This window comes from Bombus vancouverensis, chromosome 8, assembly GCF_051014615.1.
Source record: "Bombus vancouverensis nearcticus chromosome 8, iyBomVanc1_principal, whole genome shotgun sequence".
Lineage (NCBI taxonomy): Eukaryota > Metazoa > Arthropoda > Insecta > Hymenoptera > Apidae > Bombus > Bombus vancouverensis.
Window position 1 is genome coordinate 17,775,526 of NC_134918.1, and position 13,737 is coordinate 17,789,262.

The window sequence follows — 13,737 nt, forward strand, 5'->3', positions numbered from 1 at the left end:
TACTGATGTAATCAATCAAGATATTAATGTAATTCAAGAATAATGTCCTGGATACGATCATACATCACATATAAACAGATCACGGTTTCTAGTCGTATAGACGGTTTTCCCTAGGCTCCGGTAATGAGTGTCCAGAGTTGGTTCAAATCATATAAATCATATAAATAGCATAGAAGAAATCGTCCGAAAATTGAATTGTGAAAATCAACATAGAAGGTAAAAATGTTCTCGTTTTGTGCATACGTGACATGTCATGAATGTCTTAAACAAAGATAGAGACACTCTACTCATCTCTGTTTGTTTCGCAAAAACGCGGGCTTTATTAACGTTCCATATTGATTTTTCATTACTAAACACGATTCAGTTTCCAGACGGTTTTCCCTAGTGAGTGTCGAAAACTGTTTATGCGATCGTGGTTCAGACATGTTTGTATGACTGCGGCTTAAGATCTATTTTGTATCTTGTTTAACTCAATATTATTTATTATCTATGCTGTAGTCTAATAATTTAAACACATTAAGAGAATTATTCTGTTATTCTATTACAAATTTTCGAAAATATAAAATATGTCAATGAAACATCTGGGCAAGGTAATGTATTATACTGCATTAAAAAATAATACATTTATAAAACATAACCTCAAATAAATTTTGTTGTACCTTTATAATTTTACATATACATCTGTATTTATTGTTCTCGCATGGAAAAAGATTTGATATTATAATACTAATGATCATATATGTAAATTTTTAGAAATTATATTACATACCAAGACCTACACGATGGACAAAAGGAATTGGTGCAGCATTACCAGAAGAATATAAAAAGTTTTGGAAAGAATGGAAAATGCAAACACCATCTGCTGTTCACTATATAGAGCAAAAGGGCAGATATGTAAAAAATGAAGAAACAGGAGAAGTGTAAATATTTAGTAACATATTTTCAAATATTCTTATTTGATACTTAAAAATTTAATATTGAAATATTAGTTCAATTATTAGTAACCATGTTTTTCTTGGTAATAATGTTTAATATCTTCAATATTATTAAATGAAATTTACTTTTAGATATCCAGTTCAAAATGTACCATTACCCTTATTATATCCTAAGGAATTTCATGAAGGACTATGGGGTGGTGAAGCTATCATACAAGGTTTTACAAAGAAGCACAAATATGCTCGCAGATACCCTCGCTTTTGGTTTCCTACTCTTAAAAAGTCCGTAGTTTATAGTGAAGTTCTAGATAAATACATAAGTGTTGTTGTTACCAATAGGACTATTGATTTAATAAATGAACATTATGGTTTTGATCACTATTTGTTAAAGGTACATAAATAAGTTATAAAATACTTTCAAATATCGTAAATATTATCATATCATTTAATGCTTCTAATTATTTATAGACTCCTGCCTGTGATTTAAAGTCTGAGCTTGCACTAAAAATAAAACGTCAGATACTTTTGTCATTGCTTGATAAAACATTATATCCAGATGATCCTGTTAAAAAAGAAGAAATTTATAATAAATATAAAGAATATTTAACAGCTGTAAGTTCCTTTAATATAATTTTAATATTTTTTAACTTTGAAATTAATTACTTTAATTATTGTATAATTAATATAATTATTATATTAATATATATTCCCAGTATACACGAGGTGAAATTGAATGGTATGGTTTAACATATAAGGAAGCTTGTCAGAAATTCATAAAACAAAATGAAGAAAAAAACGAAGTGAAACCTTTAAAACTTCAATACAGGTCTGAGTTAATTGCCCAACTTAAGGAAGAAGAAAGTCAGATAGCTGCACAGAAGTATGTTTATAATAAATTACGTTTTTTTTATTTTTGTGTTTGCAAGAGGATATAATGGCATATTATTTTTACAGACCTTCAGTATGGAAGCTACCCTGGAATCCTTTCACTTCTTCAAAATCGAATTAATAAGTATATTATATTGTTGTACATTATAAATAAAAAATATGAGGTAGTTAATTCACATTGGAGTTTAATTTTCATTTTTATATGGTAATCTCAATGTAAAAAACTGAATAACGGGTTAAATTTCTTATATTTCACAAGCGAATATTAAACAACAAACGTAAATTATAAGATGACTTCTAGACATAATTAACTAAAAATTGTTTATTTCTAAGAAATAAATAACTACGATATTGAACACTCCAAATCACCATCCTTTGGTAAACAATTTAATAGCGAGGCTATGGCTCTTGTAATGTATGTCATTGTTCCAAAACTACCACTTGGAGCACTATCATAAAAATGTTGACAAACATACGCTGCTCCACCACAAAGAAGATTTCCCATTGCAGTTGTTTCACGTTGCTCTTTTGGTTTAGCACAGCACAGAGTAGCATCACCATCAATTTTCATCTAATTATTTTAAATGAATTCAGTATATATAATATATATGTATATTATATTGTATTATATATTAATACTATACCTGATCATCTAAAAAAATGGCATTAGCCTTATGAACTAATTGTTCAACAGCAATAAGTCCTCCCAAAGATGTTGCCACATTATATTCAGTTACTAAAGTTAATACCATTAAAGCTTCGACTACTAACTGACGATATTCTGGTTGTGGTATAGTATTTAATACAGTTTCTACTGCTAGTGCAAATTTTAATTCCCCTGATGTCATTTCCTGTGTAAGATTTTGAGGTAGAATTCTGCCTTCGATTGCCAAACCTTGGCACTGTAACAATTGAAATGTTAGCAAATGATAAATTTTAAATACAGGAAAATCACAAGTTTTAATGGACGAACTTCAGGATCATGCAAAATTGCTTAAAATAAAGAAAAAATTGTATATGTATTGTTTTCAAGAAATAATAATATTATCATTATAAGTTAAGAAGCATTACATAGGTTTAGTTCTAATGTAACACAGTTTTTGGAATTACTTTAATGAAATATTATTTCTGCGTGTTAAAACCAGAGATATATTAAAAGTACATACATAATAATAGATTGATCGATATTATGCATATATTAAAATGGTCTACTTCAGGAATTTGTTAAATTAATTGTGTTTTATAATTCAATAAAATTTACTTTAAATAAAAATATTTCCTTTACATTGAAAGTCTACAAATGTTGGTTTTTACCTTGAATTTTTTTCGAAATTTGCTTTTTACATTTTTATGTTTTGAACATTATGTTTTGAACAAAACAATAATCAACATATATTTATGCTGTTTTTTTTTTTAATTTTTATCGCTTCTGTGTTTCCAAAGCTTGTCCGTTAAGACCTGAAATACTTTGCACACGTGTATACTTACTCGTTCGAGCACTTGCCATACTCGAGGATAAAAATCTCGCGGCACTCTGTTTAATGCACCGTCCAACCTTCGTCGTCGTAACCATTGACCTTGTCGGTCTGGCTCTACTTCGTTGCCATCAGTTTGATCAGAACTTAAGAAGCCTCCAATTTGTGATTTCTAAAGTAAGGTATTAGGATTACAATAAAAGTATTAAAAACCAATAATCATGTGTATCAATATACTTTAATGACTATTACCTTGCTAACTTTACTAGATTTGCAACTGATAACAGAAAAATTTCCCCGACCAACTAAAATCAGAAAAAATTATTTTTACATGAAAATAAAATTCATGTCTTATTTCATTAACATGTTAAACATACCACTGCTAATGGCAAATTCCTTCCCGCTTATAATATGGTGTAAAAGATTTTTCATTTCGAATGGCGATAAGTTAAGCAAATGCTCGGATGCTTCTTCTCCTGTACATATTAGAGTTCTTGATAATTCAGTAGCCATTACTTGAATAATTAAACCTACTCTAAGTCTGAGCATCTCAAGAAACAATTGTGGTTCCGTTCTAATGAACATTGCTAAATAAACAAGTAATTCTTGCGTTAGCATAGCAGTAGATTCATCATCTCCATAAGCTTGATGAATTAAAGCTCGTAATTCATTTTCTGGCAATGGTGCGACAATAGTGTGCTCATTAGTTGGTGGCATTCCAACCGTAACTTGTTTCTGACGAACTAATAAATCAGTGACTGCTTTGGCTAAATCTTCTACTCGTTTTCCTAACATGCCAGCTGTGTGGCGTACAATACCCCACATTTTTTGTTGACAAGCCTTTTCGTAGAGATCTTTCAGTAAATCTTTTATCAAAACTGGATGACCTTCTTCTACCATACCAGTATTGAAATACAGACCTTGAGAATCAACCTAAATATTTAAATTGGAAATTTTTATTAAATCAATAGAAAATATTTTTCAAAAATGTTAGAAACAACTTTAATTCCTCAATGATGAATAATCGCATATGCATAATAATATTTGTTTTTGAAACTAACTATCTATTTGTTAATAAAATTGCTCTGTTGCTAGAAGATTAATCATGTATTATATAGAAAAAGACATTATTTTCCCTATTTTTCATTATCATATTATTTTTCTGTTACACTTTATACCAAAAATTCAAAATTTTTAATGTTTACCAGTAAGTAATCTATCAATAAAATTTTGAATAACGAATTTTATAGTACTAAATGAAATTAAATTTAAATCCATTATATAGAAATGTTTTCTTGCTTGTACTTACAAGATATTGTAAAATATCTCCTTGTTCTTCTAAACTTTCAGTTTCTCGAAGCATGGTTAACAATTCCTCTACTTCTGTATCTGCATACTGAGTTTCACCTATACCTCTGTGTCTATGTAACTTTGGAGAATTCGTCCAAGATAATAATTCATCTGTAGGGGACGGCGTTCGATCCATGGGAGCCGACTGCGTAGAATTGGGAGTTAACGTCGTATCTGTCACTTCAATAAATGGATTTGTATTTAGAACAGCAGAAGGTCTTCTATCTTCTCCTGCCACCCCAAGAATTTCAGCTACAAATTATATACTTACATTTTTTCACTTTTCTCAAAAACTATTTTCAACTCATTCAACTATTTGGTTATTAAATTCATTTAAAATTATATGTGTTTAAAAACAAAATAGACATGTTAAATTTTTTATATTAATTATAATTTATATTCATAAACAGAATGGACGTGTTAAAATATTGATTTTTATTATAATTTGGAAATTATTTATCAAATGTTAGTATGTACACTTACATTCTTGTAGGATGGTAGGAACTATAGTATATAAGATCACATTATACAAACGTTTAAAGATCCGTTTTAAATCGCACACAATCAAAATGTTAAGAATTTAAGAAATTTGTATGTAATTAATATACAAAATAAATGTAACTTACGTTCTACAGCAATTGATCTTGTTTTCTTTATAGCACCTTTAACTGACATTCTGCGTCTTAAATTTTTTCCAGTTTTAGTTATCGGTCTATTCAGGAGACCTGTACGATGTGGGAATGCGCGCATCAGATGTTCTTCTAAATATTGTTGGACCTTATCAAATACGTATAAATATATATAAAATATGAAATTATGTATATTAATTTGCAACAAAAATATTTATTTACCTGCGGATTCAATTTATCTGGCCTACCATCTTCAGAACTTCCTAAGAAGCTTAGATTTGTAATGCAAGAGGTACTTAAAAACTCATTTAAGTTCCCTAATGAAACTCTTGTACCATTGATATAACCACTTTTTAATTTCTTCATAGTAGTTATCATTGCCAATGGTATCTTTCCTTGGTCTGAAATAATAATTGTGCTATATAAAATAAAAAGATTGTTTTTATTGTTATCTAAGAATAAAGAAAGCAACATTTTCTATATTACTTGTAGGATGTATCACTATTGAGAGAAATCTATTCTATTTTTAGCACACATCTTAAATAAACTTTTGTCCTGAATGATGATCTAAAGCTGCCTATGGCATACCTAGATGATTATGAGTAGCAACAAGTGTTATAGTTGGTCTGCCGAGCATTTGCTTCCAGTTGATGGTGAGGAAGGCCAAGTTGGTTGTAAAAGTGTTGGCAAGGAGGGCTGCATCATTTGTCGTGTAGTACTCCTCCGCATCAAAGTTCTAAGACATGCAACAAACGCGCACACCACCGCACATATAAGCTGTTATCTTCTTAGAATGTTAGATTTTATATCGAAAAGAAAACGGCCTTTCCTCAATTCCTCTTTCTTTTTTGTTTAACTATTTTATAACATTAATTGATTTCGCTTATGATGAAGACAATGACATTTAAATATCATATAGTAGAAATTAATAATTAGCAAAATATTAACGATGGCTAATAAAATTGCATTAAAACTTTCCATAACCACGAAAGCAAAATTAATAACAAAAACAAATGCACGCATGCAGGCAGACATGTTAGATGCTTTTTGGATAATGTACTTGCATAATTTCAATAAGAAATTAAACTCCAAAAAGGAACTGCTTTGTTTAAAAGCTATATATTTTATCTCTGTTACTTTTAAGCTTTGAAATTTTATTATCACAACTTTCCATGTATTAGATAATAAAAAGTAACACAGATGAAAATTATAGTTTTTAAATATTAAGTTACTATACCTAGATGAATGTTCTTGAGGGGCATGACCACAAGAGGCCGGCCTAACATGTTCTGCCAGCTAGACTTCAAGAAATTAATTTCGCCTTTGAATATGTCAATCATGAGTTCATAGTCCGATGCGATGTAGAAGCGGGTCATGTCTGTCAACTAATGTTTGATGCAAGAACAAGAGGCAACGTAAGAAAAGAAATAAAAGTATAGAAAGCAGACAGTTCGATGAGCATCAGCATCCTTACCTGTGGAGTGAATGCAAATATTTTATCATTCAAAGAATATAATTTACTGGTGCTTAAAATTCCTACGTCTCTTGATTTACGTCCAGATAATCCTAATTTTTTATTTCGGCCTAAAAGTAGTTATCTTAGATTAACAAAAGCGATTTAAATACACAACAAATTATTTAATAAATATACTTCGTATATACCTAAATATGTATACAAATGACTGAGGACTTTTGCGGGTTGCACTTCAATTGGAGCAACCTCTGCAATTGTTTGTACATGAATATCATGTTGAGCTATTTTTTCTCTAATTTCAGCATCTTCTGCTAAAATAACAACTTGTACTACAACATCCGGCTTTTTCTCGCTACACAAACGTCTATTTAATGGATCCAATTCACCCACAGCAAGAAAACCCTATTAATTGAAAATATAAATTAAAAAAGAAAATAATTTTAACTTCTCTGTATTTAATTTTTCTATAGTTATACACCTACTTCTTGTAATAATTTTCCTAATATGTAAAGAGATTGAGCCCACATAAATGGGCATCTGCCTAATGCAACACGCTTCTGGCTACCTGGTTCAGCATATTCTGCCGATACATTTGCAGTTTCTACAGAATACAATTCAGGTACTAACTTTATTCCATCTTCTGCTTTAATCATAATTTGTTCTAATTGTTTTGTATAATCTGCTACTGCCTCTTTATTGCCTTGGAAACAATAATCCACGATTAAGTAACAAAAGAATAAAGGCCATTCGCATTCTATATTTTCAAACATACGTAATTCCCATGGTTCATAATAGAGCCTATTAAAAGCATAGTAAATTGGTTAGATAATGCTAACAATATGCATAGAATTAATTTTTCTTTAATATACTTCACCTATTAGGATCTTCTTTTGGCGTTTTATATCCATCTCTCAAAAATCTCTTACATCCATAATGACCCTGCAGCTTCTTAGTAATAGCATCTCTTGTTAATTGAATTAAATTAGGTTCATCTACAGCGAATGCTGGAAAACTTATAACAGATAATAAACCACTGTCTAATTCTTTCGAATTGGATTCACGTGGTAACATAGACTGTAGAACAGCTTGACATTTTTGTGCTTCATCTGCTAATACATGAATTACCGAGGTAGGTCCACCTCTTGCGCCAAATAAGTCCAATTCATTCATTGCTTCCATCGCAGCTTTTGCCATTCCAATACTGCTAGCATTTAATTCTGGTAACCCATGATTTGTTTTATCTCCTCTCTCCCAAATTCCATAATCAGGAGTACAATAAGCTGATTCAATATAGAACACTAAATTTTGAATGAATGCAACCTGAAGTTAAATTATATATATTTATAATTACTATGCCAAAAATTATTCCATATATAATGCATATTAGTTACAATATATGTTATAATGTAAGTACCTCGTCCAAGTTGAAAACAATTTGCAAACCAGATGCAGTCATTTGGGCCAGGATTAATAAATAAAGAGATATGGCATCTATTTGAAGATGACCCCATTCTGTATCACCCACAACAGTTTGTTCGTTAACAGAACTGTATTTAGCATGTAAAGCATCATATGGATTTTGAGTGGACTTAAATCGTTCAACTTTTTCTTTCTGTTGCATCATTGCCATCAATAAACCTCTCATTAATTTTACGCAACTCTGTTCCAGTTCATATGTTTTAGCTCTATCTTCATCCGCATCAGCTATCTTTTTATATGCCATTGAAAGACCCCAAACAGCGAGAATACAGTATACATTGTCACGAACCCATGCATGGTCATTTTCTGGACTAGCAGGGAAAAGCCCTGTGACAACATTCTGATGTTTCATAATAATTTTATGTACAATCCGTTGGTAATAGTCCAAGCGGACACCAGAATTACTACGACTACGCATTTGGAATATGTGTGTCGAAATTTTGAAAATATTTTTGAATCTACTTTCTTTAAAAAATGCTTTAAATTCTTATAATTTTATAGTCTGCTCATTATCTCTCATTGCATTTTGAGGTTGGATTTCTCCAAATCACCTATTTCTCCAAAACACCTTTACAATAATTTCTTGATATTCTTATTTGATTAATAAAAAATATATATAAATATATATGTAAGTAAATTATCACACAGAAAGTACAAAAATTCGTTACATATACATTTCACAACATCTGTACAAATTTTAAAACTTCACATGTGAACATTTTACATAGCTACAATGTGAAACGAATGTCAAACACAGCGGACCTCTATATTTTACACCATCATTAAATAACTACAAAGTATGTGTTCAATATATGTACAATATATGTATATATGTATGTATCATGGACATAGGAATATAGTGACCGAACAATAAGGGAAGGTGTGAAGTTATTTCCGGGAAGCGAGCAACGTGATACTTTGGAATTCACATTGGTGATTGGTCACGCAAATGCAATATTATTTTCATCGAGTAATATACCAAGAATTTTCTCTCTGGTATAATTGGTTAACTGGTTTATTTTCTTCTTCTAATATACATCACTAAGTTGGTGACCAATGACCAATGCGGTTCCAAAACACCACATGACCATGCGGTAGTAAGATAATATATCCGCAAGCCGAAAAGCGGCATTTAACAAAAACAGTTTCACGAAAATGGCAACCCTTTCTGTTTAAATTATAAATATTACTATATTAATGTACGAGCAATAGATTATCTGAATCTGCTCAAATTTGAATCTGTATAAATTTTGAAATAAATTACCTGAATTTGTCTAAATTTTCTTATCATAAACAATTACTCAATAACAATCGAACGAATTTTTTCATTAATCGAAACCTATGATATATTTCGAAAATGAATACAAATTACATTAATTTAGTTAATTAGTTACTTAGATTTCTGTAATACGTAATTTGTCATAAGGTGCACTATGTCAATCATTATGAAAGATTAAACTTTTTGTTTACAAATACTACCTACTTGTTAAGAATGAGTTTCACAAATGCTAGAATATCTATACAAATCTATAGATATACAGGATGCGGTCGAATAACATGTACAAGCGGGCGTGAGGTGATTCCTTATGAAAAAACAAGAAGATGTAGAATAAAATTCTTTTTGTCTGAGGCTTTGTTTTAGAGAAAATCGTATTTGAAAATTTATCAAGTGCACTTGATCATTATTAATTATCGATTAGGTATGAATAAACAATCAACAGGAAATTATTTTATATACAAACTTCAAATACTTCTTTTATGAATCTGTTAAAATACATACAAATTTGACATAGTAACAAAATAATTTTTACATAACTTCATATTCAATGAGTTGATTGTTAGTGTAAATCAATTTATTTATAACATAAATGAGAATAATAATAAATGGTATTTATATATTAAAAATTATTATACACATTAAAATTTACTATTCTTATTTAGATTAGTTTTTGTTTCTGAATTTCAATTACATAAATAACTGTTTATATTTTTTTAATTGTTTTATTTCCTTAGTTATGAATTATTTACGTTTAACTTTAGGTATTTTTCTGTTTCTATTTCTATTTTTTACATTTGTAACTTCATAAAAATTACTACCAACTTTCTTTCTTTTACTAGCTCTTTCCATGGCTCGTCGTTGTTTGCTTGTTAACTTTTTTTCTTTTTCTATTGGCGATTCCATCTTAGAAGACGCTGAAGAAACTTTAAATACTCCACTACTTGATGTATTTGTATTTAACATTTCAGTATCACTAGAATCATATTCCTTTTCTACCTCATCATACACACTTTGCAATAAAGTATCTTTTTCTAATGGCAAATGAATTTCATCATCAGAATTTTCTTCATTTAATTCTGTCTCATTTCCATTTTTTAAATTTTGATTGGATTCAACAATTTCTTCATTTCCTACTGATGTTTCTCCAGATTGTATATTTTCATCATTTTGAGTTTCATTGATGTTGTCATTATTCAAATCAGATACAACTGAATCAGTTTCTTCTGTCAGATCGTTTTCATTAGATGCATTGGGTTCAATGTATAGGTCATTTTTGACATCATCACCTGAATATGGTAAACCAACCCTAATTTTTCGAAAATCTTGTATTACAGATAACTGAAGTTTTGGTAGATCTTTATTTGATGTATCCTCAGTTTTATCCATATCAACATTCTCTTTTTCAGAATTGTTATTTTCAACAGGAATTTCATTTGTTGTCTTTGTCAATGGTTCTTCAAAATCAGGCGGCGGAACATAAAACGGTAATTTACCACGTTGCCAATCGTTCAAAACCATTCGTGAGACGATAGTGATATCTGGTTCGCCTTTCTTTAATAATTTACCACTTCTACGTGCAAACTTCTCCAGAAAATCAATGTGATCATCCCATTCCATAATTTTATATGTCTTACGTATATAGTCTTCTTTTACTCGTAATAATACTTCTGAAATATAATCTTCAGGATTTTGAACAAGTTCTACTCTTACTACGCCTTTCAATACTTTTTCTGTGTCAGTTTCTGCTGATGGATAAACTACGCCTGGACAATCTATCAAGTAAATACGTCGCATTAAAGTAATATATTGCCATACTTTTGTCTCTCCTGCTATTGGTGCAACACTACATACTTTCTTTGATCTTAAGGTATTTATAATTGAACTTTTACCTGTATTAGGATACCCTATAAAACCTACACTGATTTGTTTCTTATCAATATGTAGCTTTGCAAACTGACGTAACAAATTAATCAAAGAACCTTTACCAAATGGATGCGTCATAGAAGCATGAAAGGCTACTGTTGGATATTCTGCACTTAATATTGCAACCCATCTTTGTGTTACCCAAGTTGGAACAAGATCTACTTTGTTTAAAATAAACATTAAATGCTTATGAGGCTTTTCTGTTCTGAGATATTTTTCTATTGGTGGTGATCTAGTTCCTAAAGGATCCCTGGCATCCAATACTTGTAAAATAACGTCAGAAGAATCTATAACTTTGTACAATTCATTCCAAATTCTCTTGCTTTGTCCTGCAGACATAACCCAGTCTCTTTGAGCTTCTTTAATACCTGTATCTGGACGTACAAGATCAACATCCTTAGAATCCTTTTCTAAATTGTACGTTTCTTGCTTTTCTTCTGCTAATTTTTGTAGTTCATCATATGATGATAGTGATAAATTTGGTCTTTTTCGTACTTTCTTTGGACCAAAAACGCTTTCAAAACTTTCTGTATCTAATAAATGCACTCTTGCATTTGCAGCCTTCTGTTGAAGTAATGTTATCGGCAATTGCGTAGACTTCATAATTACATTGTAAGGATCTTTCATTGCTTTCCCTAATTCAGATTGAAATTTTTGTAAAGCATTTTGAGAAATAACTCTTGAATTGCCAAACCATCTCTGCGAAGGTTCTACACGAGACATAGTACCAGATGGCTTCCATCCTTGGAATGGAGCTGGACTAATGATATGTCCTTTACGATCACGCTTTGGTTTTTGATTACGGTACATTTGTAACCTTTTAATTGTTGCTTTTGTTCGGACCTTCGCTACACCTTTTAATCCTTCTGTAGGTCGTTCAGGATTCATGCTGTGCCCAGAACGTTTAAATCCCTCTTTTCGAGGAGCTTTGTTTGTTACATGTGACTTCGCCATTTTGCCTAAAAAAAAAGTATTCGTAATTTGGCTTCTTAATTTATTTCATCAGTTGCATCGATTTTAATATTTTATTTTCTTGCTTTACTGTGACTTAAATTATAATCAACTTTTTCAAATATTTAATTTCTTTGTAATCAATTATAGATGTTATAAATTACATTAATTAATTTAAATATGAATTTGAAGATGTAATTTGGAAGCTATCCCTAGCCGAAAAGCAGAAGTTATAATAAATAAGATAAAATAAAGTACGAATTTAAAAATCATATTTACCTTTCTTCTTTCTACAATTACTATAAAAATCTTTGTTATGCTTTTGTCATAAAAATATATGAAGTTTCATATATTTGGACATAAATAATTGAGGTTAAGTTAATATGTGCACGTGCATGATCATATAATGATATATACAGGTTTATACTAGATTTGGAAATGTCAATGGAAGGGGTAAGACTCCTAGCTGTCAAAAAAGCAGCGACAAGAAACGGTACATCGAGTTTTAAGAGGTTATTGTAAAGGGGAGGTTTCGATCTTCAAATCCATGACTTCGCACATAAAAATATTTTTTCAATGCCAGTAGAGCACCTTCAGACTATCAATATATGTATACCGTCAACATTTCAGGGTTCTCAACTAAAAGTATCAGTATGTATTGTCAATACAGTATTGTCAATATTTATTGAGAACTTTGAAATACTGACAATATTATTAATCGTCTGAGAGCACTTGTAGGGACGTTTGAACTTCTAAAATTTTAAGAAAAAAAGTCCATTTTCACTTTACTACCCGCTACGTAATGTAAAATCATCTGAGAAAAAGATGAACTCAGGATTGTGAAGATTGAAACTTCATGCATTGAAATGAGCCCAGTTGGATTATAGGACAATTTTTTTTCACGAAGTTTCAAGTTTAAATATCGACAATTTTTCATTAAAAATTGAGTGATTCTTTAATTTTTCACACTAGTGCTTATATATTGGTATTGTAATTAGTATATAACATTTATTACTGCAAATTTCTACAATATGGAGTAATGGATTGAACAGCCTTTTGTAAAAAAATCTTTGAAAATATTAGTGTAGACAATAAATTATTATTATAGAAGGAAGAGTTATTTTAATTAAAAACAATTATACCTATTGGAAATGTGTTGTATATTTAAGGATATTACAAGTTTGAAATTACAGACATTTACTCATATAACTATTCACAAAATTTGTTATATATGTTTGTACATATTTAATAAACAAGATTCCTTAGGAAGATACTGATATATTATGAAAGAAGTATGATATATACTTATACATAGTTATTTTAATCATAAACATAATTACTTAGAGATTTAATA

The 13,737-nt window shown here is 29.9% G+C and overlaps 3 protein-coding genes across 6 annotated transcripts; 1 reads left to right on the forward strand and 2 right to left on the reverse strand.

The window, feature by feature from the left end:
• The first annotated feature begins 78 nt into the window (after positions 1-78).
• mRpL28 (mitochondrial ribosomal protein L28) lies at positions 79-1,999 on the forward strand. 2 transcript variants are annotated; one of them, XM_076620471.1, is made up of 6 exons: positions 79-216; positions 754-920; positions 1,068-1,326; positions 1,404-1,547; positions 1,649-1,815; positions 1,890-1,999. In XM_076620471.1, exons 2-6 carry the CDS (start codon positions 847-849, stop codon positions 1,942-1,944), a joined length of 699 nt encoding a protein of 232 aa, XP_076476586.1. In that variant the 5' UTR covers positions 79-216; positions 754-846; the 3' UTR covers positions 1,945-1,999. The 2 variants fall into 2 exon arrangements, with proteins under 2 accessions (XP_076476586.1, XP_033195512.1); XM_033339621.2 differs by lacking the exon at positions 79-216 and adding an exon at positions 413-590.
• A 53-nt stretch (positions 2,000-2,052) lies between these two features.
• LOC117159592 (putative phosphorylase b kinase regulatory subunit alpha) lies at positions 2,053-9,119 on the reverse strand. 3 transcript variants are annotated; one of them, XM_033339567.2, is made up of 14 exons: positions 8,166-9,119; positions 7,626-8,071; positions 7,234-7,549; positions 6,940-7,153; positions 6,752-6,861; positions 5,866-6,013; positions 5,500-5,678; positions 5,275-5,425; positions 4,608-4,900; positions 3,676-4,231; positions 3,551-3,603; positions 3,312-3,470; positions 2,468-2,725; positions 2,053-2,394 (listed from the first exon to the last, which is right to left on the reverse strand). In XM_033339567.2, the coding sequence occupies exons 1-14, from the start codon at positions 8,646-8,648 to the stop codon at positions 2,167-2,169; spliced, it is 3,594 nt and encodes a 1,197-aa protein (XP_033195458.1). In that variant the 5' UTR covers positions 8,649-9,119; the 3' UTR covers positions 2,053-2,166. The 3 variants fall into 3 exon arrangements, with proteins under 3 accessions (XP_033195458.1, XP_033195457.1, XP_033195459.1); XM_033339566.2 differs by lacking the exon at positions 5,866-6,013 and adding an exon at positions 6,515-6,662 and having other exon boundaries at positions 8,166-9,105; XM_033339568.2 differs by lacking the exon at positions 5,866-6,013 and adding an exon at positions 6,515-6,662 and having other exon boundaries at positions 4,608-4,828; positions 8,166-9,103.
• Positions 9,120-9,978: 859 nt separating this feature from the next.
• Ns2 (nucleostemin 2) lies at positions 9,979-13,286 on the reverse strand. The gene is made up of 2 exons (XM_033339582.2): positions 12,663-13,286; positions 9,979-12,391 (listed from the first exon to the last, which is right to left on the reverse strand). Exon 2 carries the CDS (start codon positions 12,384-12,386, stop codon positions 10,251-10,253), a length of 2,136 nt encoding a protein of 711 aa, XP_033195473.1. The 5' UTR covers positions 12,387-12,391; positions 12,663-13,286; the 3' UTR covers positions 9,979-10,250.
• Positions 13,287-13,737: the final 451 nt, after the last annotated feature.